Here is a 19,198-nt window from a genome sequence, read left to right as displayed (position 1 = left end):
TGCAGCAAAGTGCTGGGAGATGGTGGGCACGTTTCTCACCCGTGAAAGGAGCTGGGAGGTGGGGTGGGTGGGTCTGGGGGGACAAGAAGAGATGGGGGAGAAACAGCTGGGGGTGCACTGATGGGGGGAGGGATGGCCCCTTGTTTCTGGCTCTGAGTAACAACAGCCTGTGTTTGGGGAGGGGGCAGGCAGTGGGTGACACTTGGGCCAACACATCCTGGGTGCTGGGTGGGCTGAGGGTTTGAATGCAGCAGGGCTCACCGTGCTGCTGCTCCCCAAGATGGGTGGGCTCCTAAAAATCCACCCCCCCCCACCCCCCCCCAAAAACCACTGGGGATCGAGGGAAAGGGCTGTTTTCCTTGCTGAACCCCATCCCCTGCTGTCAGGAGCAGTCCTGTGTGCGTGGCCCTTTGTGCACGGGGCTGAGCCCTTTGTGCAGATGAGTTTAACTCCAGCGATGTCAAAGCAACCAAAACACTTCCCCTGCTACTGTCAGAGCGTCTAATTCGGATTCCCTCCGCCCACACACACACACACACACACCCCCGACCGTTTTCCGTTGCCCTTCAGCCCAAACTGGGCTCAGCACAGAGCCCCGGGGTTCTGTCTGCTGCAAACCCGGCTGCGAGGGGATGGTCTGTAAGGGCAGGAGGTGGGCAGGGATCCCGAGGCAGCACCCTGACACCGTGTAACCCCCCCTCACCCCCCCCCCCCCCCTCACACCACATCTGCCCCCACAGTAGCATGTTTGCTCAGTGTGGGTACGTGCTGGGGGGCTGCTGGGGGACTGCAGCTTCTGACCAGTTTGTCATGAAGAGCAGCTGGCTCCAGCCCCTGGGGGTCACTGGGTGCTGCTGGGGGGGTCACAGGGTGTTTTGGGTGAGCTCAGTGTGCTCAGGAAGCCCGGGGTGAGAGCACGTGTTTCAGCTCAACAAGAAAGTTACAGAGAAGGGGGTCTTGGGGCGCAGGGAAGGGGGTTCTTGGGGTACAGGGAAGGGAGTTCCCAGGGCACAGGGAAGGGGGTTCCCAGGGCGCAGGGAAGAGGGATCTTGGGGCGCAGGGAAGGGGGTTCCCAGGGCACAGGGAAGGGGGTTCTCAGGGCACAGGGAAGGGTCTCTTGGAGCACAGGGAAGGGGGTTCCCAGGGCACAGGGAATGGGGTTCTTGGAGCACAGGGCAGGGGGGTCTCGGGGCTGTGTGAGCTGTAGGTGGGTGACACGGAGAGGAAGAAGAAAAAAAAACCTCAACCCCACCCCCCACCCCACCCCCCAGCCCCCAACCCAGCAGCTCGTTTCGCTCCTGGGCTGAGTAAATGTTTAACCCCCAGCTGGGAGAAAAACCAGCGGCTCCAAAAGTGCTTTTTTCCTCCGCAAGTCTGAACCAGTCAGCCCGGTGCCTCCTCCTCCCCCCCCCCCCTTCCCGGCTCACACCCTCCCTCCCTCCCGCCGCTCCGGAGGAACATCCCAGCCTGCCCCAAGGTGCAGCCGGGCGCCCGGGGCTCGGGTCGGGGCCGTGTCCGCGCCCACCGGGCCGGGCAGTTGGCGGGGGTCTGCCCGGTACCGGCGGGACGCGCCCGGTGCCCGGTGCGGGCAGCTCCGGCTCTTGGGGTGCCCGGGATGGGGTCCCCGCACTGGAAGCGGCTCTGCCTTTTGCTCCTGGCGGCTTTAACATCCTCCCTGCTCCTCTACGGGCACTACTACGCCACGGTGGAGGCGCCCACCGAGCAGAGGATCACAGCCAGGTGAGGGGCTCGGGGGCCGGGCGGGGATGTGCGAGTCCCGCGTGGGGATCCAGGCGCTGGGAAGGGGAGGGGGAGCCGGGCGCTGCCACCCCGCGCAGGGTGTCCCAGCCCTGCCCCCGGCTGCTGGCGGGTTTGAGAAACGTGCTCGCAGCAGGTTCTGCCCACTGCCCCCCCTCCTTCCTTCCTCCCTCCCTTCCTCCTCTTCCTCCTCCTCCTCCTCCTCCTCCCTCCCGGGGTGTCCTGGGCGCGGAGTCCAGGGGTGCGCAGAGCGGGACCCCAGGGCCGGGTGGGGAGTTTCAGGGATCCCCTCGTGGGTTCAGCCCATCAACTTGCAAGGAAAGCGCTGCTGGGGCCGGGGCCAGCTGAGGGGGCTCAGCCCCGGCAGGAGCAACATCCCCCCCCTTTCCCCCCCCCCCCCCCTTCAGCAGCCGACCCGACCCGCCGTGAGCCCCGTGTGCGGGGTGAGCCGGGACCGGAGCCAGCCGGGGGGCTGCCCGCACCCCCCTCGGATCCCCGGGACCCCCCCCTGTTCCTCCCCACAGCTTCCCGGGGCTGCAGCCGCGTCTCCCAAACTCAGCAACAATCCGCATCTCCCGCTGTGCGGCCCCCCTCTGCCCCCCGCCCCGTGTCCTCCGCCTTCCCGACCCCCTTCCTGAGCCCCCCAACCCCCAGCCAGAGGGGTGCAGGGTCCCCCCGGGGGGTGCTGGGGAGCGCAGCTGGGCGGGCAGGGGCGCAGGAGCCAGCCCAGCGCTCGGCCCGCAGCACCAGCCGCCCTCCAGGAGCGAGCCGAGCGCTGTGGGTGCTCTGGGGTGCTGCCCGGGACTGGAGGATGCTGTGGGGACCGCAGCTGGTCCTACACGGGGTGAGCCCGGGTTTGTGCTGGGAGATGCTGGGATGCAGCTGGTTGGGCTGCCCTGGGGTCCGGATGCTCCTCCTCCTGCCCCAGACACCCCCTCTCCTGCCGGGCTGGGGAGCACAAGTGTCCCCAGTGGCACAAGAGTCCCCAGCAGCCGGGGCAGAGCCCGGTGGTTTCCACCCGTGGCCGTGCTGGCTGAGCAGCGCTGCTGAGGCAGGTTGTGAGCAGCTCCCACGGAGAGCTTGGTGGTCAGGAGAGGGGAAACTGAGGCACACAGGGGCAGCAGGACACGCAGGGAGCTGGGAATGGAGAGCAGGGCCCTTGGGCCATCCTGGGAGTGGAGGAGACCTGTGAGGTGGGAGCGGGTACCCCCACCACGGCAGATGTAACTGGGTGAGCCCTGCCCGGACCAGCCCCAGCACTGGGTGCCCCCCACCACAGAGCCACCCCCACTCCTGCTGTGCCACCCGTGGTCAGCCCGTGACTGCCTGGAGCCCCAGGATGAGGTAGAGGGGAGCTGACCTGAGCTCCAAACCTCTCCTGCAGTTCACTTGGCTTTAACCCTCCTGCCAAAGCCAGAGCCCAACCAGTGAGCCCAGTTCGCCCCAGTTGATGGCATTCACAGACACGCTGCCCCACGATCACCACCTGGACCGTGCACCCGGAGGTGTGGGTGCTGCACTGCCCAGGGATGTGGGGCTGAGCCCGGGGTGATGCTGGGACAGCCGGTGTTTGGCACGGCTGATGGGCTGTCGTGGCTGCCTGCTGCCTGCTCTGCCTGCTGCCTGCTCTGCCTGCTGCCTGCTCTGCCTGCTGTGGGGGCAGAAGGGGGGTCGGGGGGCTCACGTGTGGGCGCAGTGGCCATGGCCACGTTTCAGCAGGGAGGTTGGAGGGAGTGGTGTCTCCATGCAGACTTGTGGAGGGATGAAGGGGGCTGGGAGGAGGATGACCCCTCTGATGGACACTGGCTGCTGCCAGCACCAAGTCACCTGAGGGTCTGACCCCGGGGGGGGATGCTGAGCCCCCCTCCAGTTGGGCACAAAGCTGGCAGTGGTGGTGAGGACCCTACAGAGCTGGGTGAAATGCCCCTGTCCCCGCAGAGAGCCAGCCAGCCCCCCTGCTCCCAGTGGGGACCTGAATCCCCAGAGCCCCCAGGTTTGGCTGGGCACAGCCCCATCCTGCTCCCTGCCCGGCCACCTCCCTGAACCCCCCCCCTGGGGAGCTGCTGGGAGGCGGTTTGTGGCTTCTGGGGCAGAAGGGATGAGCACGGAGCTGTGGCTGGCGCCGTGCCGGGGGAGGATGCTGCCTGGAGCTGCGTCCTTCGGAGTAGGATGGAGCACACGCCTGGTCACGTTGCTGCTTCGGCTCCCTCAAATGGCTCTGCGGGGCCCTGGGAGTGTTTGCTGAAGATAAGAGCAGACTGTGTGCTCACAACACCCATACGTGGTGTTATCTTCAGGAAATGGGGGGTGGCCGTGGACCGGAGACGTCGTCACGCTGGTGAATGCCAGGACGGTGAGGGAACAGCCAGGCTGGGCCAGCCCCGCCGCGCCAGCCGGTGCCCGGGCAGCCCTGGGCCGCTCCTTCCCCAGAGCCACATTGTGCATCAGCCAGGCCAGGGAGGGTTGTCATCTTCTGAGTCAACCAGGCATCACGAGGTGCTTCACCACATCCTGCTGGGTGACGTCAAAGCGCTTGGCTCCCCAATGTGCTGCTGAGCTGCTGCCTGGCAGGGGAGGGGGGCTCAGCTGCCCCGTACCCACCCGGGCAGGGTTTGGGATGCTGGGATGCTGGGATGCTGGGATGCTGGGATGATGGCTCCAGCATCGGCAGCTGGGATGGGAGCGCAGGGAGGTGCTGGAGCAGGGATTGGATTTACAGGGTCAGCGCGGAGGAAGCGATGAGCAAAGAGCCATGTGTGGGTGGTGAAGGTGGGTCCCAGGAGCCAGGCTGCCTGTGCCCACCCCCACGGAGCACAGCTGGGTCTGAGCCCCCCACGCTGCCAAGGGTCCCCCTGCAGCATCCCCAGAAAGTACCTCTGCACCCTCCTGCTGCCAGCACCCAGGTCTTTCCCTTGTCCCACGGGCACTGGGATGAGCCAGGGAAGGGAAGGGTAAGGATTTGTGCCCAGAAACAGGCTTGGAAGCATTTGGAGGGCTGTGTGTGGGCAGCAGGGCCTGGGCAGGGCGTGAGGGCAGTGGCCTTGGACAGTTGGAGGTCGGCTGCAGGCAGAAGAAGGGTGGGTGGCCACCCCCGGGGGCTTTGTGGGCAGGGGGGTGCTGCCATGGGGAGTTGGGTGCTCTGCAGGTTCTGGCTCTGGAGCTGGGGGGGTTCTTCAGCCCCTGGTCTGGTGTTTGGGTGCTGGTGGTGTCACTAAGCTCCTGCTCCTGAGGCACGTGGGCTGCAGATCCCCTGCCTCCTGCGTGGGAGGAAACAAGAGCAGGGCTGGGGGGAGCACTGGCCTTCTCCAGCCGCTTGCTGGGGGGGGGGGCTTCACCCTGAGCAGGCTGTGCAGCCTGTGCCCACCAGAGAGGGGCTGAAAGGGCAGCTTGGGGTGTAACCAGAGGGTCTTGTACAGCCTCTGACGACCCAGCCGGGGCCTCACTGGGCACAGACCCTGCCCGGGCAGCTGAGGGGCGCGGGCACAGGCCAGAGCTGGGGAGCTCAGCTCGGGCTGGCAGTGGGTGTTCTCAGGGGTGGGGGCTCTGCAGGGTGCCAGCTCTTGCTGGGGACCTGGCAGCTTCCATGGGACTCTGAGACAAGACGTCCTGACTTGATTTGAAGAAGCTCCCTGCTCTTCGGGCAGCCCTCAGGCCCTGCATGGCAGGATGGGCCCCTCGGGAGCCCAACGCCTGCCCAGCCCTGGCTCCCTCTCCATGCCTGGGGGGGATGCTCCAGACCCAGTGCCAGCACCCAGGCGGGTGAGGAAGGCACCGGGCTGTCCCCCCACCCCCTTCCCTTGTCCCAGCGTACCCCCAGGGTGGCACTGAGTGGGGTTTGGGTGGCACTGAGCAGGGTTTGGGTGGCACTGAGCGGGGTTTGGGTGGCACTGAGCGGGGTTTGGGTGGCACTGAGCAGGGTTTGGGTGGCACTGAGCGGGGTTTGGGTGGCACTGAGTGGGGTTTGGGTGGCACTGAGCAGGGTTTGGGTGGCACTGAGCAGGGTTTGGGTGGCACTGAGCGGGGTTTGGGTGGCACTGAGCGGGGTTTGGGTGGCACTGAGCAGGGTTTGGGTGGCAAACAGGTCTGGAGCTGCTGCCAGCGGGGCTGCCAGTGCAGCTGGTGTCATCAGGGGCCCTCGGGGACGGAAACCCAACGCCTGTGGCATGGCGCCGGTGGGGGCCAGGGGGGAGGCAGAGCTCCGCTCCCCACCTGCCTCTACCTGTCCCCAGGCTCCCAAGCCCAGACCCTGGAACAAGGGGGCCCTTGTCTGCTCCACAATACCCCCCTTCTGGCCTGGGCACCTGCCGGCTGGGCTGGAGGCGGCGCCGGGGGGCTCTGAAGGGCCCTTCTGTGCGGGGATGAATGGGAGCCTGTTCCCCTCCGGTGGGCTCCCACCTCCTGCTCGCCAGGCTGAGACCCTCCTCGCCCCCAGCCCCATGCCCCCCCCCCACACACCCCCTGGGAAGCTGGGTCCACTCTGCCTGGCCTCCACCGGGCACCCCAAGATGCTCAGGGCAGGGAGACCCTCCACCTCCATCCCCAGGGGTCAGGGCATGACCCAAATGGGGCCATGGGGAAAGGGGGTCCTGTACACCCCGAGCCCCTCCAGGTCCCAGTTGCTGATTGCTTCTCCAGTGCAGCAACCAAACATGTCCTTCTGTTCTGCATGGTGTATCCCAGTCCCAGCCCCCTCCTGCCTGGGCTTGGGAAGGGTGGGATGGTGGGAAGAACCTGGGCTGCAGGCTGGGCTGGGTGCAGTTTTGGGTATGTGACCGTCCTGGGGGTAGAACCCACCAGGAGGTGGTGGCTGCTTTCAGCACAACCCCAGGGATTTGCAGATGGAGCTGGGATGGGCACAGGCAGCAGTTGAGGGCAGCTGGGTGCAGGTGACGTGGTCCTGCCCTGTGACTCTCGGGGGGGGTGTAGAGGGGGGGAAGGTGTTGGGGTGTGATGACTCGGTGTCAACCTCCTTGGCTGAGCCTCCACTGGCTTCTTCTCCCAGCCTGCTGCAGCCAGAGCCGCTGGGCCTGGCTCTGCCGGGGATGTCACACCAAGCTGGGAGCCACATGGAGACCCCAGACAGCGGCTCTGAGAGGTAAGGGGGAGGTGTGTGTGGTGGGCCTGGCACGAGCTGGGAGCTGGCTGCCTGGTGCCAAGTGATGGATCTTTAACCCTGCCCTGTGCTGGTGCCTTTCCAGTGGGAAGCCCATCAGGCCTGAGGAGCAGGAGGAGCCCAAGCCCAGCAGACAGCAGGTAATGGTTAGCACAGCACCCTGCTGTCCCTCCCTGAGGGGGTTTATGTGGGGAAATTGAGGAGGAGAAGCATCTCCTGGAAGAGGTTTGTTGGGGTGTAAGAGTTGGGCATCAAAGTTTTGCAGCTGGGGAAACTGAGGCACGAGGCAGCGCCCTGCCTGGGTGACCCAGCAGAATGTGGGGAGGATGAGGAGCGTTTCTGTCCCTGGGCTTGTCCTCTCCTCCGTGCCTGCTGAGGAGGGATGTGGGAGGGAAGGTGAACCCGGGCTGGAGACTGAACTGAGGTCCTCCCCGCTCCCAGCCCAGCACCTGCCTCCGCTCGGTGATGGGCAGAGCAAAGGCAGACCCCAAGTTTGGGGAGATCTTCCGCTTCGACACCCCCGTGCTGATGTGGGACCAGCACTTCACCCCAGAGACCTGGGACAGGCTGAAGACGAGACACGTCCCCTATGGCTGGCAGGGCTTGTCCCGTGCAGGTACAGGACCCCACCGGGCTGGGGATGGCAGCGGGTGGGGTGAGGGGGCGATGGGGGGTTTGGGGTGGCTCGAGGGGCCCGGGGAGCTCAGCAGAAGGGACTGAAGACATGGGGCAGGCAGAGACACCCTGCAGAGGAGCCAGGGACCTTGATCCGGCTCCCCACAGGCGTGGGGTGGAGGGAATGGCTCTGCCAACGCCACTCCTTGCATCTTGTGACATTTCCCCAGATAAAAGCCCCAGTGTGAGCGGGATTATTAACTGGGGCCGGAGGAGCCCGGACAACCCACTCCATTGTGTGGCTGGAGATTGTTCCCTTCCTACCCCAAACCCACTCTCTGTTCTCCCAGCAGCCGCCAGTCTCCATCCCCGGGCTGGGAAGTGCTGGGGACAGTGTGGGGAGTGACCTGGTGGCAGCTCCACAGAGATACTGTCCCAAAGGGGCTGTGGCTGGTGTGGGCAGGAGCATGGTTGGGGCTGGAGATGTCCAGATGCATCTTGGTGCCCACACAGCCCCTCTGGCTGCTGTTTGGAGCGTGCCTGGGAGAGGACAGTGCCCCCCATCCCACCCCATACCTGCATGAGGATGTTGGGAGCTGTGTGTGTGCTGCTCCTGCATGTGCTCTTGTGGGATGTTGGGAGCTGTGTGTGTGCTGCTCCTGCGTGTGCTCTTGTGGGATGTTGGGAGCTGTGTGTGCTGCTCCTGCGTGTGCTCTTGTGGGATGTTGGGAGCTGTGTGTGTGCTGCTCCTGGTGTGCTCTTGTGGGATGTTGGGAGCTGTGTGTGCTGCTCCTGCGTGTGCTCTTGTGGGATGTTGGGAGCTGTGTGTGTGCTGCTCCTGGTGTGCTCTTGTGGGATGTTGGGAGCTGTGTGTGTGCTGCTCCTGGTGTGCTCTTGCAGGATGTTGGGAGCTGTGTGTGCTGCTCCTGGTGTGCTCTTGCAGGATGTTGGGAGCTGTGTGTGTGCTGCTCCTGCATGTGCTCTTGTGGGATGTAGGGAGCTGTGTGTGTGCTGCTCCTGGTGTGCTCTTGTGGGATGTTGGGAGCTGTGTGTGTGCTGCTCCTGCATGTGCTCTTGTGGGATGTAGGGAGCTGTGTGTGTGCTGCTCCTGTGTATGCTCTTGTGGGATGTTGGGAGCTGTGTGTGTGCTGCTCCTGCGTGTGCTCTTGTGGGGTGTTGGGAGCTGTGTGTGTGCTGCTCCTGCTGTGCTCTTGTGGGAGGCTGAGCTGACACACACCCCTTTTCCCGGCTGACGGGCCGCATCCTGCTCCGTTCCAGTGGTGGGCAGCACCCTCCAGCTCCTCAACACCTCGGCCAACAGGCAGCTCTTCAGCAGGGACAGCTTCCCCCGGGGCTGCGTGCGCTGCGCCGTGGTGGGCAACGGCGGCATCCTCAACGGCTCGCGGCAGGGCAAGGCCATCGACGCTCACGACTTGGTCTTCAGGTGGGGACGGGGCTCGGGGCAGGATGGGACCAGGGGTGCTGGGATGTGGCTGGCCCCAGCCACACGTCCTGCCTTTCTCCTGCAGGCTCAATGGTGCTGTGATCAAAGGCTTCGAGGAGGATGTGGGGACCAAGGTCTCCTTCTACGGCTTCACGGTGAACACCATGAAGAACTCCCTCATCGCCTACGAGGAATACGGCTTCACCCAGATACCCCAGGCCAAGGTGAGCACCTTGCTGGGGAGGTGACCCCCAAACTGGGTCGTCACCCTGAGGCTGGGCTTGCCCCCAAAACCTTCCCCCCCCCCCACCTCAGGAGCCCCCACCCACGTCTGTGTCCCCGCTGCAGGACCTGAGGTACATCTTCATCCCCTCGGATGTCCGTGACTATGTGATGCTGAAGTCGGCCATCCAGGGCAGCCCGGTCCCCGAAGGCTCAGACAAGGGGGACAAGTAAGTAGCCCCCAGGATCCTCCCCCCAGCACCTCCCGGGATGCACTGGAGGCACAGCACCCCATGCCCATCCCTGCTGGGACAAACCCCAGGGAGCCCCAGGGCTCTGGTGACCTGTCCCCTGCCCTTCTCCTCACCCCACCACAGGCCACAGAAGTATTTTGGACCGGAGGCGTCTGCAGAGAAGTTCAAGCTGCTGCACCCTGATTTCTTGCAGTACCTTACAGCCAGGTGAGGATGAGGAGCACAGCTGCTGCCCAGCTCTGCTCTGGGCTAGGCTCAGCCCACCACTGCTCTCCAGTACAGACCGGTGGCTGCTCAGCATGAAAACCCGGTCCCAGTCCTCCCCAGGCACTTGAACCACGTCTCTGGCTCCCTACAGAGAGGTCTGTGCCTCCCACTCCCAGCAGCACAGCTCATGCCCTGGCTGGCAGGGTGATTCCCTTCAGCCTCATCTCTCACCCCATCTCCCATTTCCCAAACTAAGTCCAGTTCTGCCTAGTCTGGGGGGGCAGAGGGGGAGGGCCCAAGGGCCTTCCTTCCTGGAAGCAGGAGCTTGGGTTGGGGTGACTTCAGAGAGCCAGGAGGTGCCTTTCCACCACCTGCAGCGAAGGGGCTGAGCCTTAGGGGCAGCCAGCAGAGAGCCCACACGAGTTGTGCTTCCCTCCGTGCCGCTGCCTCACCGGGCACCTCACCGGGCACCTCACCAGGCACTGGCATTGCCATAGGTGGGGGTTGGACAGGCACTGGGTGCTGCTGGGGCTGGGTCTGGGGGCTGTGGGGCCGTGCCAGCAGTGAGCACCCCTGTGACCCACCCCATCCACCGGCAGGTTCCTGCGGTCGGAGCTGCTGAACATGCAGTACGGGTCGCTCTACATGCCCAGCACTGGCGCCATCATGCTCCTCACTGCGCTCCACACCTGCGACCAGGTAAGGGGCCACCCCCCCCATGGGCATGAGGGACCCCCCTCAGCTGCTGGGGGCTTGTGACTAGCTGCTCTAAGGTGATGGGGACCAGCTGTGCTGGTGGCTGTCCTGCACGTGCCACCCCAGGTCCCTGTGGGTGGGTGGTGGTGTGTGGAGCACCTTACACTGAGCCCTAACCCTGTTCTCCACTGAGCACCTTACACTGAGCCCTAACCCTGTTCTCCACTGAGCACCTCACACTGAGCCCTAACCCCGTTCTCCACTGAGCACCTCACACTGAGCCCTAACCCTGTTCTCCACGGAGCACCTTACACTGAGCCCTAACCCCGTTCTCCATCGAGCACCTTACACTGAGCCCTAACCCCGTTCTCCACTGAGCACCTCACACTGAGCCCTAACCCTGTTCTCCACGGAGCACCTTACACTGAGCCCTAACCCCGTTCTGCATCGAGCACCTTACACTGAGTCCTAACCCCGTTCTCCACGGAGCACCTTACACTGAGTCCTAACCCCGTTCTCCACTGAGCACCTTACACTGAGTCCTAACCCTGTTCTCCACTGAGCACCTTACACTGAGCCCTAACCCTGTTCTCCACTGAGCACCTTACACTGAGCCCTAACCCTGTTCTCCATCTGTCTGTGCCACCCTCCTCCCCACAGGTCAGTGCCTACGGGTTCATCACCTCCAACTACGAGCAGTTCTCAGATCACTACTACGAGCTGGAGAAGAAGCCGCTGGTGTTCTACGCCAACCACGACATGATGCTGGAGGCGGCGCTGTGGAGGAGCCTGCACCGAGCAGGGATCATGACTCTCTACCAGCGGTGAGGGTGAGTGGTGGCCCACGGGGGCAAGTCCAAGGACTCCTGTGGCTTCTCCTCTCCTGAAGGCCACCTTCTCCTCCCTGAGGGCTCTCCACAGCTGGCTGGCCAGCGCAAGGAGCAGACCCTCTGCACCACAGCTGGTGGTGAGGGTAAGAAGGGGCAAGCTGAAGCCGGCACTGAGAGATGCTGCGTTTCCTCTGGCATCTCTGGCAACTTGTCTCGTGGCTCAAACGTGATCGAGTGTGGCCTTTGGAGCACCCTGAAGCTGCAAGCTCCCAGTCCCACAACTGTGGCTGGGAAGCACAGGAGCAGGGTGATGCTGGAAGATGCTGGAGCCACTGGCTGAAAGACACCCTTCACCAGTGTCACACACCAGCTCAAATGCTTGTCACTGCAGTGGGACTGTGACAAGAATGATGAACCCCAGGGCTGGAGAGATGGAGATGAGATCATCCAGTGGAGGGGGAGGTGGTGGGGTTGGAGAACACCTCCCTCCTGGACTGCAGAAACCCAGCTCTGGCTGCAACAAGTGCTGCTTCCCAGCAGGATCGTTTGCCTCTGCCCTCTCCTGTGACAGATGCACAGCGTTGCCTGGTGCTTCTCCCCTTCTCGGGGTCACAGCGTTTCCAAGCAAGGAGGGATGTGAGAAGCCATCAGCCAGGAGCAGGGATAACACAGCTCAGCTGGGGCAGCAGAAACACGGCTGACCTGGGAGCACAGCCTGGAGATGAGAACTGGCCTACAGCCCCCGTGTGTGCCAGGGGGCTGTGGGGTTTACCTGCACAGGGACCACGGGCTGCTCTCTGAACATGAGGAGAGGGAGGTCCAGTGCCAGGTGGGTTAGGGAATCTCCCAAAAACACCCAAAGGAGACAAAGGTCTGGGCCCTCCAGCTGTCCTGGGAGCAGTGCTGCTGAGGTGGCACTGCTGGGGTGCCGGAGGGGTGCTGGGGCACACAGTGTAACCCTTCCCCCTTCACCTAAATACACAGGCACCCAACAGTCCTGTCCTTTTTACGCCTGTTCATGTTGTTTTGGGAAATGGTGGGGGGGTTGAGACCCCCTACCTTCAGCCAGGGAATGGCCATGGAGGTTGGGACGGGAGCTGGGAGGTGCCTGGGGCTGTGCTGGATCTGTGGGAGCAGCTCAGAGCCCCCCCAGGATGGAACCTGCTGTACATCAGCTGGGGAGGAGTGATCCAGGGGAGAGATGAGGAGGGAGCTGGGCTGTGAGCCAGGGAACCTCCAGCCTCCCCCAGGCAGGCTGCTCTCAGCATGCAGATTGGGCTACAGGCTGGTTGGAGAGATGTAATCTCCAGCCTGGAGCCCATCTCGTGTGCCCAGGTCTCAAATTAACCTTTGTTCCCAGCACAGTAACCGTACCAGGGCATGAGGCAGCCTGTCAGGCCTGTTTTCTATTCCCAAGCACTCAGCAAAACCTCCTTCACAACAAGAACAAACCTGATCCCCACATCTCCCTCCCAGAAGGGCACCCAAACCTCCTGGAACCGGCCGTGGCCGTGCCTGGGCGCAGCCCGCGCAGGGACGCTGGCACCAGCAGCGCCCTGACGCAGGGGCCTAACGAGGGTTTAACGAGGAGCAGAGCATCCTGCCAGGAACAGCATCCAGCTCCTGGGCAGAGCTGTTTGTGCACGTCAGGAGCTGCACTGCACACCCTCCATTTCCATTTGGGAAAGGGTTTTCCAGCCAAGGGTGTAGCCAAAGGACCGGAGTTAAAACACGTTCAGGGCTTACCAAAGAAGCTGGGGCTCAACTGCTGCCTCTCACTCCTCCCTCACCTCTACGCTTCCAAGCAGCATTCCCAGCCCCAGGAAGTTTTGCCCCAGTCACCATGGATCACTCTTGACCCGCAGACCCTGAAGTCTTTGGGGATTGGGGAGGTACAGGTTTTGCTATGATGGGTAAGCTCACAACTGCTTCCACTTCACAAAGCATTTTAACCCCAAAACCTTTCTGTACCTCCCCAAAACCATTTTTGTTTGTGTAGAGAACCTTTAAAAAAACTCCATACCCAAACAAAACCCAACTTCAGCTCCCAAGATTTTCCACAGCTTCATTTTATTCTGGAACAGAAGGCAGCAGGGAAAGCAGGGAACCACTTTTTCCTCCAGGCAGCAGCAGATCAGGTCCTAGTGAGAGGAGGCAGTGTCAGAGCAAAGCAACTCTCAGCTGAAAACTCCCTGATTTGCACCATTTCATCTTCTCTGGCGTGACTGGGCACGTACCGAAGCAGCAGTTGTAGCAACCATGGAGCAGAGAGGAGCCCGTGGCTACACACAGGTATCTGGTGTACACCCATCAACGGCTGTGAGATCCATTCCCGTTGTCTCCAGCTCTGGAAGGATGACACCAAAGAGCAAGGCTGAAACAGCTTTCCTAAGGAGTTTGTACTGAAACAATTCCCTCCCCTCTCTGTGCTCTAAGCACTGAGCAGCTTTTCCTTTCCCTGCTTAGCGCTGAGCTGCCTCTTCACTGTCCCCCCTTATCGCTGAGCTGCCTCTTCACTTTTCCTCCCTTATTCCTTGGAAGCCAAGAGCCCCACGTGCTCTTCCCGGTCCCTGCTCCAACCTGGTACATAGCTGTGTTGACAGAGCACCCAACCCCACCGCCAGCCTGTCCATTCCCTCCTCCTTTGCACACTGACCTCGGGTCCTTACGGAAGTCGGCCGCCGGCGAGCGCGCTGGGCTCAGCCCGTCAGTCAGGGTTATTGATCTTCTGCAAACAAACACAAATTCTGTTAAATAAAGCGTGAAATTGTTTAGCAGAAGGCAGCTGTCAGCTACCTGGAGACAAAGTGCTGTTAGGGCCTGTGTATTCAGTGACTGTACATCGGGCCAGATAAAACCACCGCGCTTATCTGCCCTTCAACCCGCCGCTGTGCCTCACTGTTTGGATAAGGAGCTTGAAAGCTCCTCAGAACCTAAACTGTGCTATGACAACAGCACCAGCGCTGCTATTCCCTGTACAGAGCCTTGCTGGGGGCTGTGGAACAGCCTGTGTGCACGGGACAGGAGCTGTGCTGCAGGGGCATGTCGCGAGGGCAGGAGGAAAGGGGACAGGAGGGTGCCAGGCTTGGTGCTGCGAGGGGTGGGAGACCCACTACGAGGGGTGGGAGACCCGCTACAAGGGGTGGGAGACCTGCTACAAGGGGTGGGAGACCTGCTACGGGGATATCATGAGCCTCAGTGGACAATTGTCTCTCCCTCACAGCTGAGTTGTCAGACAGGGATAACAGCACATCACAGGCTCAGCTTCTTCCCCTGTCCAGGGTTAAATAAGCTCCTCAGGTTCTAGCTGTGAGCTCTTCCTGAAGATTTTACATTGATGAGGTATTAGGGCACTGATTGGTTTCTTAATGAGAGGGACCTGGGGGGCAGCAGGATGACCATGACCAGCAATGTGCTCTCATGGACAAGAAGGCCAATGGCATCCTGGGGTGTGTTAGAAGGGGGGTGGTTAGTAGGTCAAGAGAGATCCTTCTCCCCCTCTGCTCTGCCCTGGTGAGACCCCACCTGGAATGTTGTGTCCAGTTCTGGGCCCCTCAGCTCAAGAAGGACACAGAACTCCTTGAAAGAGCCCAGTGCAGGGCCACTGAGATGGAGCAGAACCCCTTCCTTACGAGGACAGGCTGAGGGAGCTGGGGCTCTTTAGCTTGGAGGAGACTGAGGGGTGACCTTATCAATGTCTATCAATATGTAAAGGGTGAGAGTCAGGAGGACAGAGCCAGGCTCTGCTCAGGGATGGTCAATGACTGGACAAGGGGCAGCGGGTGCAGCTGGAGCAGAGGGAGTTCCACATGAATATAAGGAGAAACTTCTTCCCTGTGAGGGTGGCAGAGCCCTGGGACAGGCTGCCCAGAGGGGCTGGGGAGTCTCCTTCTCTGGAGACATCCAAACCCTCCTGGATGTGTCCTGTGGGATTTAGTCTGGGTGATGCTGCTCTGGCAGGGGGGCTGGACTGGATGATCTTTGGAGGTCCCTTCCAGCTCCTGATGCTCTGTGGTTCTGTGTGTGGTTCTACAAATTACACACAGCCCAGACACCCCAACGCTGCCACACTGAGGAGCAGGGTTCTTGCTCATGACTGGTATATCCAAAGACTGGGAATTCTGCCTGGCCAGGCTGCTACAGACAGGACACTTGATTAACAGACTCAGGACAAGCAGCATGCAATGCTTCTCTTACCAGCCTGAAGCCTGGCTTAGCCACTGCCCTCTTGCCAAAGTCATCTTTGGGAGAAGGTACAACCCCAGGGGTCTGCAGGGATCACAGAGCGTTGGAAAGGACTTTGAAAGCTCATCTAATCCAACCCCCCTGGCCAGAGCAGGAGCACCCTGACTGAATCACACAGCAAGAGATTCCCTCCTGAATCTAAGTTGCACTGAGCACTGTTAGCAACAGTATTTCAAAGGAAGGCTTTCTCCTTCCCTCATTTCTTCTCCACCCCCTCGGACAACAACCAGCACTGGGCTGCAGAGCAAGAACTGGAGAGGAAGTCTTCTAATCAGAGGTGATTTGTGTCATGCAAACTTAGCACAAGAGAAACCTGTCCCTCGGGGAAACAGGAGTGTGTTTGCCACTGAGCTGCCTCACCTGGAGACAAGGAACTTTAGGATGTGGATGCTATTTAAATCCTTGCTTAGGAAAAGAACTCCACCAGCTTCTCATCCCATACAAACATCTCAAACCACCTCCCTGCCTGACCCTTTGGTCTATGTCAACTGAGCTCCCCAGCCCCAGCAACCTGAGGCACGTTTGAGACTGTCCCAGTGCACCTCTGGGTAGGCAAACACAGCAATTCCTCTGTCACTAGGTCTATTTCTGTTACCAACACAGTTCTGAGATGGGCTGTGTCAAGTGTCTCCATAACGGGCTGTCACCCAATCCCTCCTCTCCTCCTGAATCCCTCCTGCTCTTGCTCATCTTTGCCCACGCTGACAAGCAGGTGGCTCCACTGGCCACCAACAACAGTAAAACTCCCATTGATTGTGTTGCCTTTCAACCTAACTCTCTGCAGCAGTGAAGGGCTGCACACTCAGGTGGCAGCAGCAACAAAGCTACAGCCTTGATTAGCCTAATTATGTTAATCAACCCACCGGGCTTTTATATCCCTTCCCAGGAGGCCCAGAGGGCTGTCGCCTGGCACAGCAGGAGGGATCTTGCTTCCCCAGCTCAGCACCAGGTGCTGTTTCTCACCGTTGTGCAGGTTTCTGTCGGTCCCGCGAAGGAATCAGCCTCCCGGGTCGGTGAGTGTTTTGGCCCTTGTTTGGCCGCAGGCTGTGCCCTGAAACGGGGAAAGGGGGCAGTCAGCCTGTGCGTCAGGGCCTGCTCTGGCCTTCATCTCCTTAGCGCCGAGCCTCAGAGTCACGTTTCCACAGGGCATTCACTTCAGCCAGGGATAACACCCTCATCACCGGCTCAGCTTCCCGAGCAGCCACCCCGGGACCGCGCGGGGCCGCCGTGATCCTCACCCGGGCCCCACCGGCCCTGCTCGGCCCAGGGCTCGGCCCGGTGCCCCCGCGGCTGGCGGGGGGCTGGAGCCCGGGCCCGGCGCAGCGCTGGTGGCCGCGCCAGCTGCGGAACGGGCGCTGATGGGGAGGAATCGCTGTCAAAACCCGCCAGCCGAGCATTGCCCGGGCCGGGCCGCGGTGCCTGGAGCCCCCCGCCGCAGGGAGAGGGCCGGAGCCGGGCAGCGCAGCCCGGCCTCGCCTCCTTCCATCTACCGAGGGGATATGGGGCGGGGGGGGGCACCCCATTACACCCCCCGCAGGCAGGCATCGAGGCGCCGCCGCACCCCTACAGCCAGCCGAGGCAACGCGCCGGAGCGCCCCGCTCCCCCTCCCGCTCCTCCCGTGTCCCTCGGGGCCGCCGCGCCCGCGGATGGCTGCCGATGGCGGCCGGCCCCACTCACCGCCGTCAGCCCGCCCGCCATGCTGCCCCGGCGCGCTCGCGGAGAAGGAGGGAGCGCGGGCTGCGCGCGCGCCTGGGCTCGCCGGAGGCGCGGGGGCTGATGGGAAGTGTAGTTCCCGCGGGGCTCGGCTCAGCCCCGCTGCCCTCCGCAGGGTCCCGGGCACGGCCCTGGGGGCGGGTGTAGGGGCGTCTGGCGGCCCAGGGGCTGATGATGCGGCTGTGGCCTTGGCGAGGGCTCTGCAGGCGCTCCCGGGAAGCGTGGTGGCGGCCTGGGACTGCCTCGGGTACCGGCACCGGAGCTCAGAGCTGTTGCACCGTTGTTAGTTGCATCTCCCGGTTCTTCGTGTGCCCTGATTAGCAGGGAGACCTGTGTGGCGGTACTCCGTATGCCAAGTGCTTCCAAAAGCCTGGAACAAGTCTTAACTTGTGTAGGATGTGTCACACTTCAAAAAGACTCGTTAGCTGGGGATTGGGGATCAGTCAGGGATGGGTTAGTGAATCTGCGTGCTGTGCTTTGGGTGTGCGATGCTTCCAGAGTGTGTAACCCTCGTCCTCTGCTCTCAAAACCTGCTGTGGCATCTGTAGGATCCCATTTAGCTCATGAACTATAGGAATGTGTAAACAGAACTAAAGGGAGGAAAAGTAAGAGAGTTGATAGCCACTTCCTTGCCCAAAAGCTTTATCCACCCTCCTGGATATAACTCCAGTGGCTGGCAATGGAAAACTGACAAACCTGAGTCTGGAAGCAGAGATGTCTGAGTACAGGTGAAAGCCCTGGATTTAACCAGTGTCACCCCTGGAATGTTTGGGAAGTGGGGGATCTGACTCGATGTACTTGTGGAAGGCTTCCTGTTTCTGTGCAGCAAAACCAAGAGTGACCTTCCTACCCTGGCACTGTACAATGTGGCCATTTCATCTTTTGTCTGACCTGGCTGCTGAATCTGTGGAAACACCACTGTGCGTTATCTGAAAGAGCTGGAGGGAGGTGCTGCCAAGGAGCTCAGTGTTTCTCTGCTCCTGGATCCTCTCTGATGGCTCCGTGCCACTGCCCACACCGGCTGTCCCTGTGCTCTGGGAGGCCCTTCTCCAGGCCAGGCAGTCAAGTTCCCAGGGAAAGGCAGCGTGACTCTGTGTTTATTTTTAGTGCCTGGGTCCTCCTGGCCTTATTCCTGTTTAGAACCCGATTGATTTATTTTTGTCCAGAGCCTTGATTTAACCTGACTCCTGAGCCCTGTGCTCTCCACGTTGTCCTCTCTTCAAAAGTCAACAGGCTGCAGGAGGCCTTTTTTGGGTTGGGATTGTGTTTCTTTTTCTTCTTTAGTGGTGTGAGAAGGCTAGAAAGAGATGGCAATGTCCTTGTTAAAATTACACCCTGCTTCCGACACGAGTGGCTGGGTACAAGGTCTTCCCCAGCCCTCCGTGCCCTGCGGTGGCTGCTGAAGGCCTAGCAGGCTGCCCTGGCGGGCTCGGCCCTGAGAAAGCCCTGCGGGTAGTCCCGTGCTCAGGCCTGAGGACATGGGAGAGCTTCAGCATCCTCCTGCCCCGCAGGAGCCTGTTGCTGGGGTGTTTACCATAGTGGGGAGGCAGGTAATGATACAGAGCAGCAGTAATTAACGCAGCTTTCCTTGCTGTGGCCTTTGCTCTGTGACGATGTGGCTGGCGATCCGCTCAACTGCTTTTAGCTTCCCAACTAAACAAATCCATAAAACCCCACAACTAGAATTAAGCCTCTAAATCCCCAAGGAACGTAACTTTGTTGGGTGTTGTTTGCTGGGTTTCTGTAAATCAAATAAAACAACTAAAATCCCCTCTTGGGCAGAGTGCAGACCCTGGAAGGAGAGAAGATGTAGGCTCTGATGTGCTGAGGCGTTTGCCGCCATCTTGATTTTGGGGTGGAAGAGGTATAAAAGCCATGAAGGGTTAGCTCTGCAGGTACCTAGTAACGAACTGACTCAATTAAAAGCTCAGGAGAATGGCAGGAGATATTTGTGCAGTAGATTGGTTGTAATTAGTAATCATAGAGGTGTATCGATAAAGTTTCCATGCAGAATTTAGGGGCAGAACAGAGACCCTGGGTAAGGAGAGCTGATCCCCCTCCATCCCTGCAACTTCACCCGTGTGGGACTTCAGTTTCCCC

General features: G+C 61.3%; 1 protein-coding gene and 1 long non-coding RNA gene across 3 annotated transcripts; one reads left to right on the top strand and one right to left on the bottom strand.

The window, feature by feature from the left end:
* The first annotated feature begins 1,423 nt into the window (after positions 1-1,423).
* ST6GALNAC2 (ST6 N-acetylgalactosaminide alpha-2,6-sialyltransferase 2) lies at positions 1,424-12,148 on the top strand. Of its 2 annotated transcripts, XM_084273360.1 has the most exons (11): positions 1,424-1,740; positions 6,761-6,853; positions 6,957-7,011; positions 7,313-7,487; positions 8,765-8,930; positions 9,016-9,154; positions 9,279-9,382; positions 9,530-9,613; positions 10,213-10,312; positions 10,970-11,139; positions 11,231-11,260. In XM_084273360.1, the coding sequence occupies exons 1-10, from the start codon at positions 1,616-1,618 to the stop codon at positions 11,135-11,137; spliced, it is 1,209 nt and encodes a 402-aa protein (XP_084129486.1). In that variant the 5' UTR covers positions 1,424-1,615; the 3' UTR covers positions 11,138-11,139; positions 11,231-11,260. The 2 variants fall into 2 exon arrangements, with proteins under 2 accessions (XP_084129486.1, XP_084129485.1); XM_084273359.1 differs by having other exon boundaries at positions 10,970-12,148.
* An 814-nt stretch (positions 12,149-12,962) lies between these two features.
* LOC311199552 lies at positions 12,963-17,101 on the bottom strand. The gene is made up of 4 exons (XR_014617772.1): positions 17,063-17,101; positions 16,348-16,435; positions 13,796-13,867; positions 12,963-13,486 (listed from the first exon to the last, which is right to left on the bottom strand). It is a non-coding gene; the product is annotated as an uncharacterized lncRNA (long non-coding RNA).
* Positions 17,102-19,198: the final 2,097 nt, after the last annotated feature.

This window comes from Gallinula chloropus, assembly GCF_964237585.1.
Source record: "Gallinula chloropus genome assembly, chromosome: 20".
NCBI classification, from domain to species: Eukaryota; Metazoa; Chordata; class Aves; order Gruiformes; family Rallidae; genus Gallinula; species Gallinula chloropus.
This window is presented reverse-complemented; position numbering and strand designations above follow the sequence as displayed.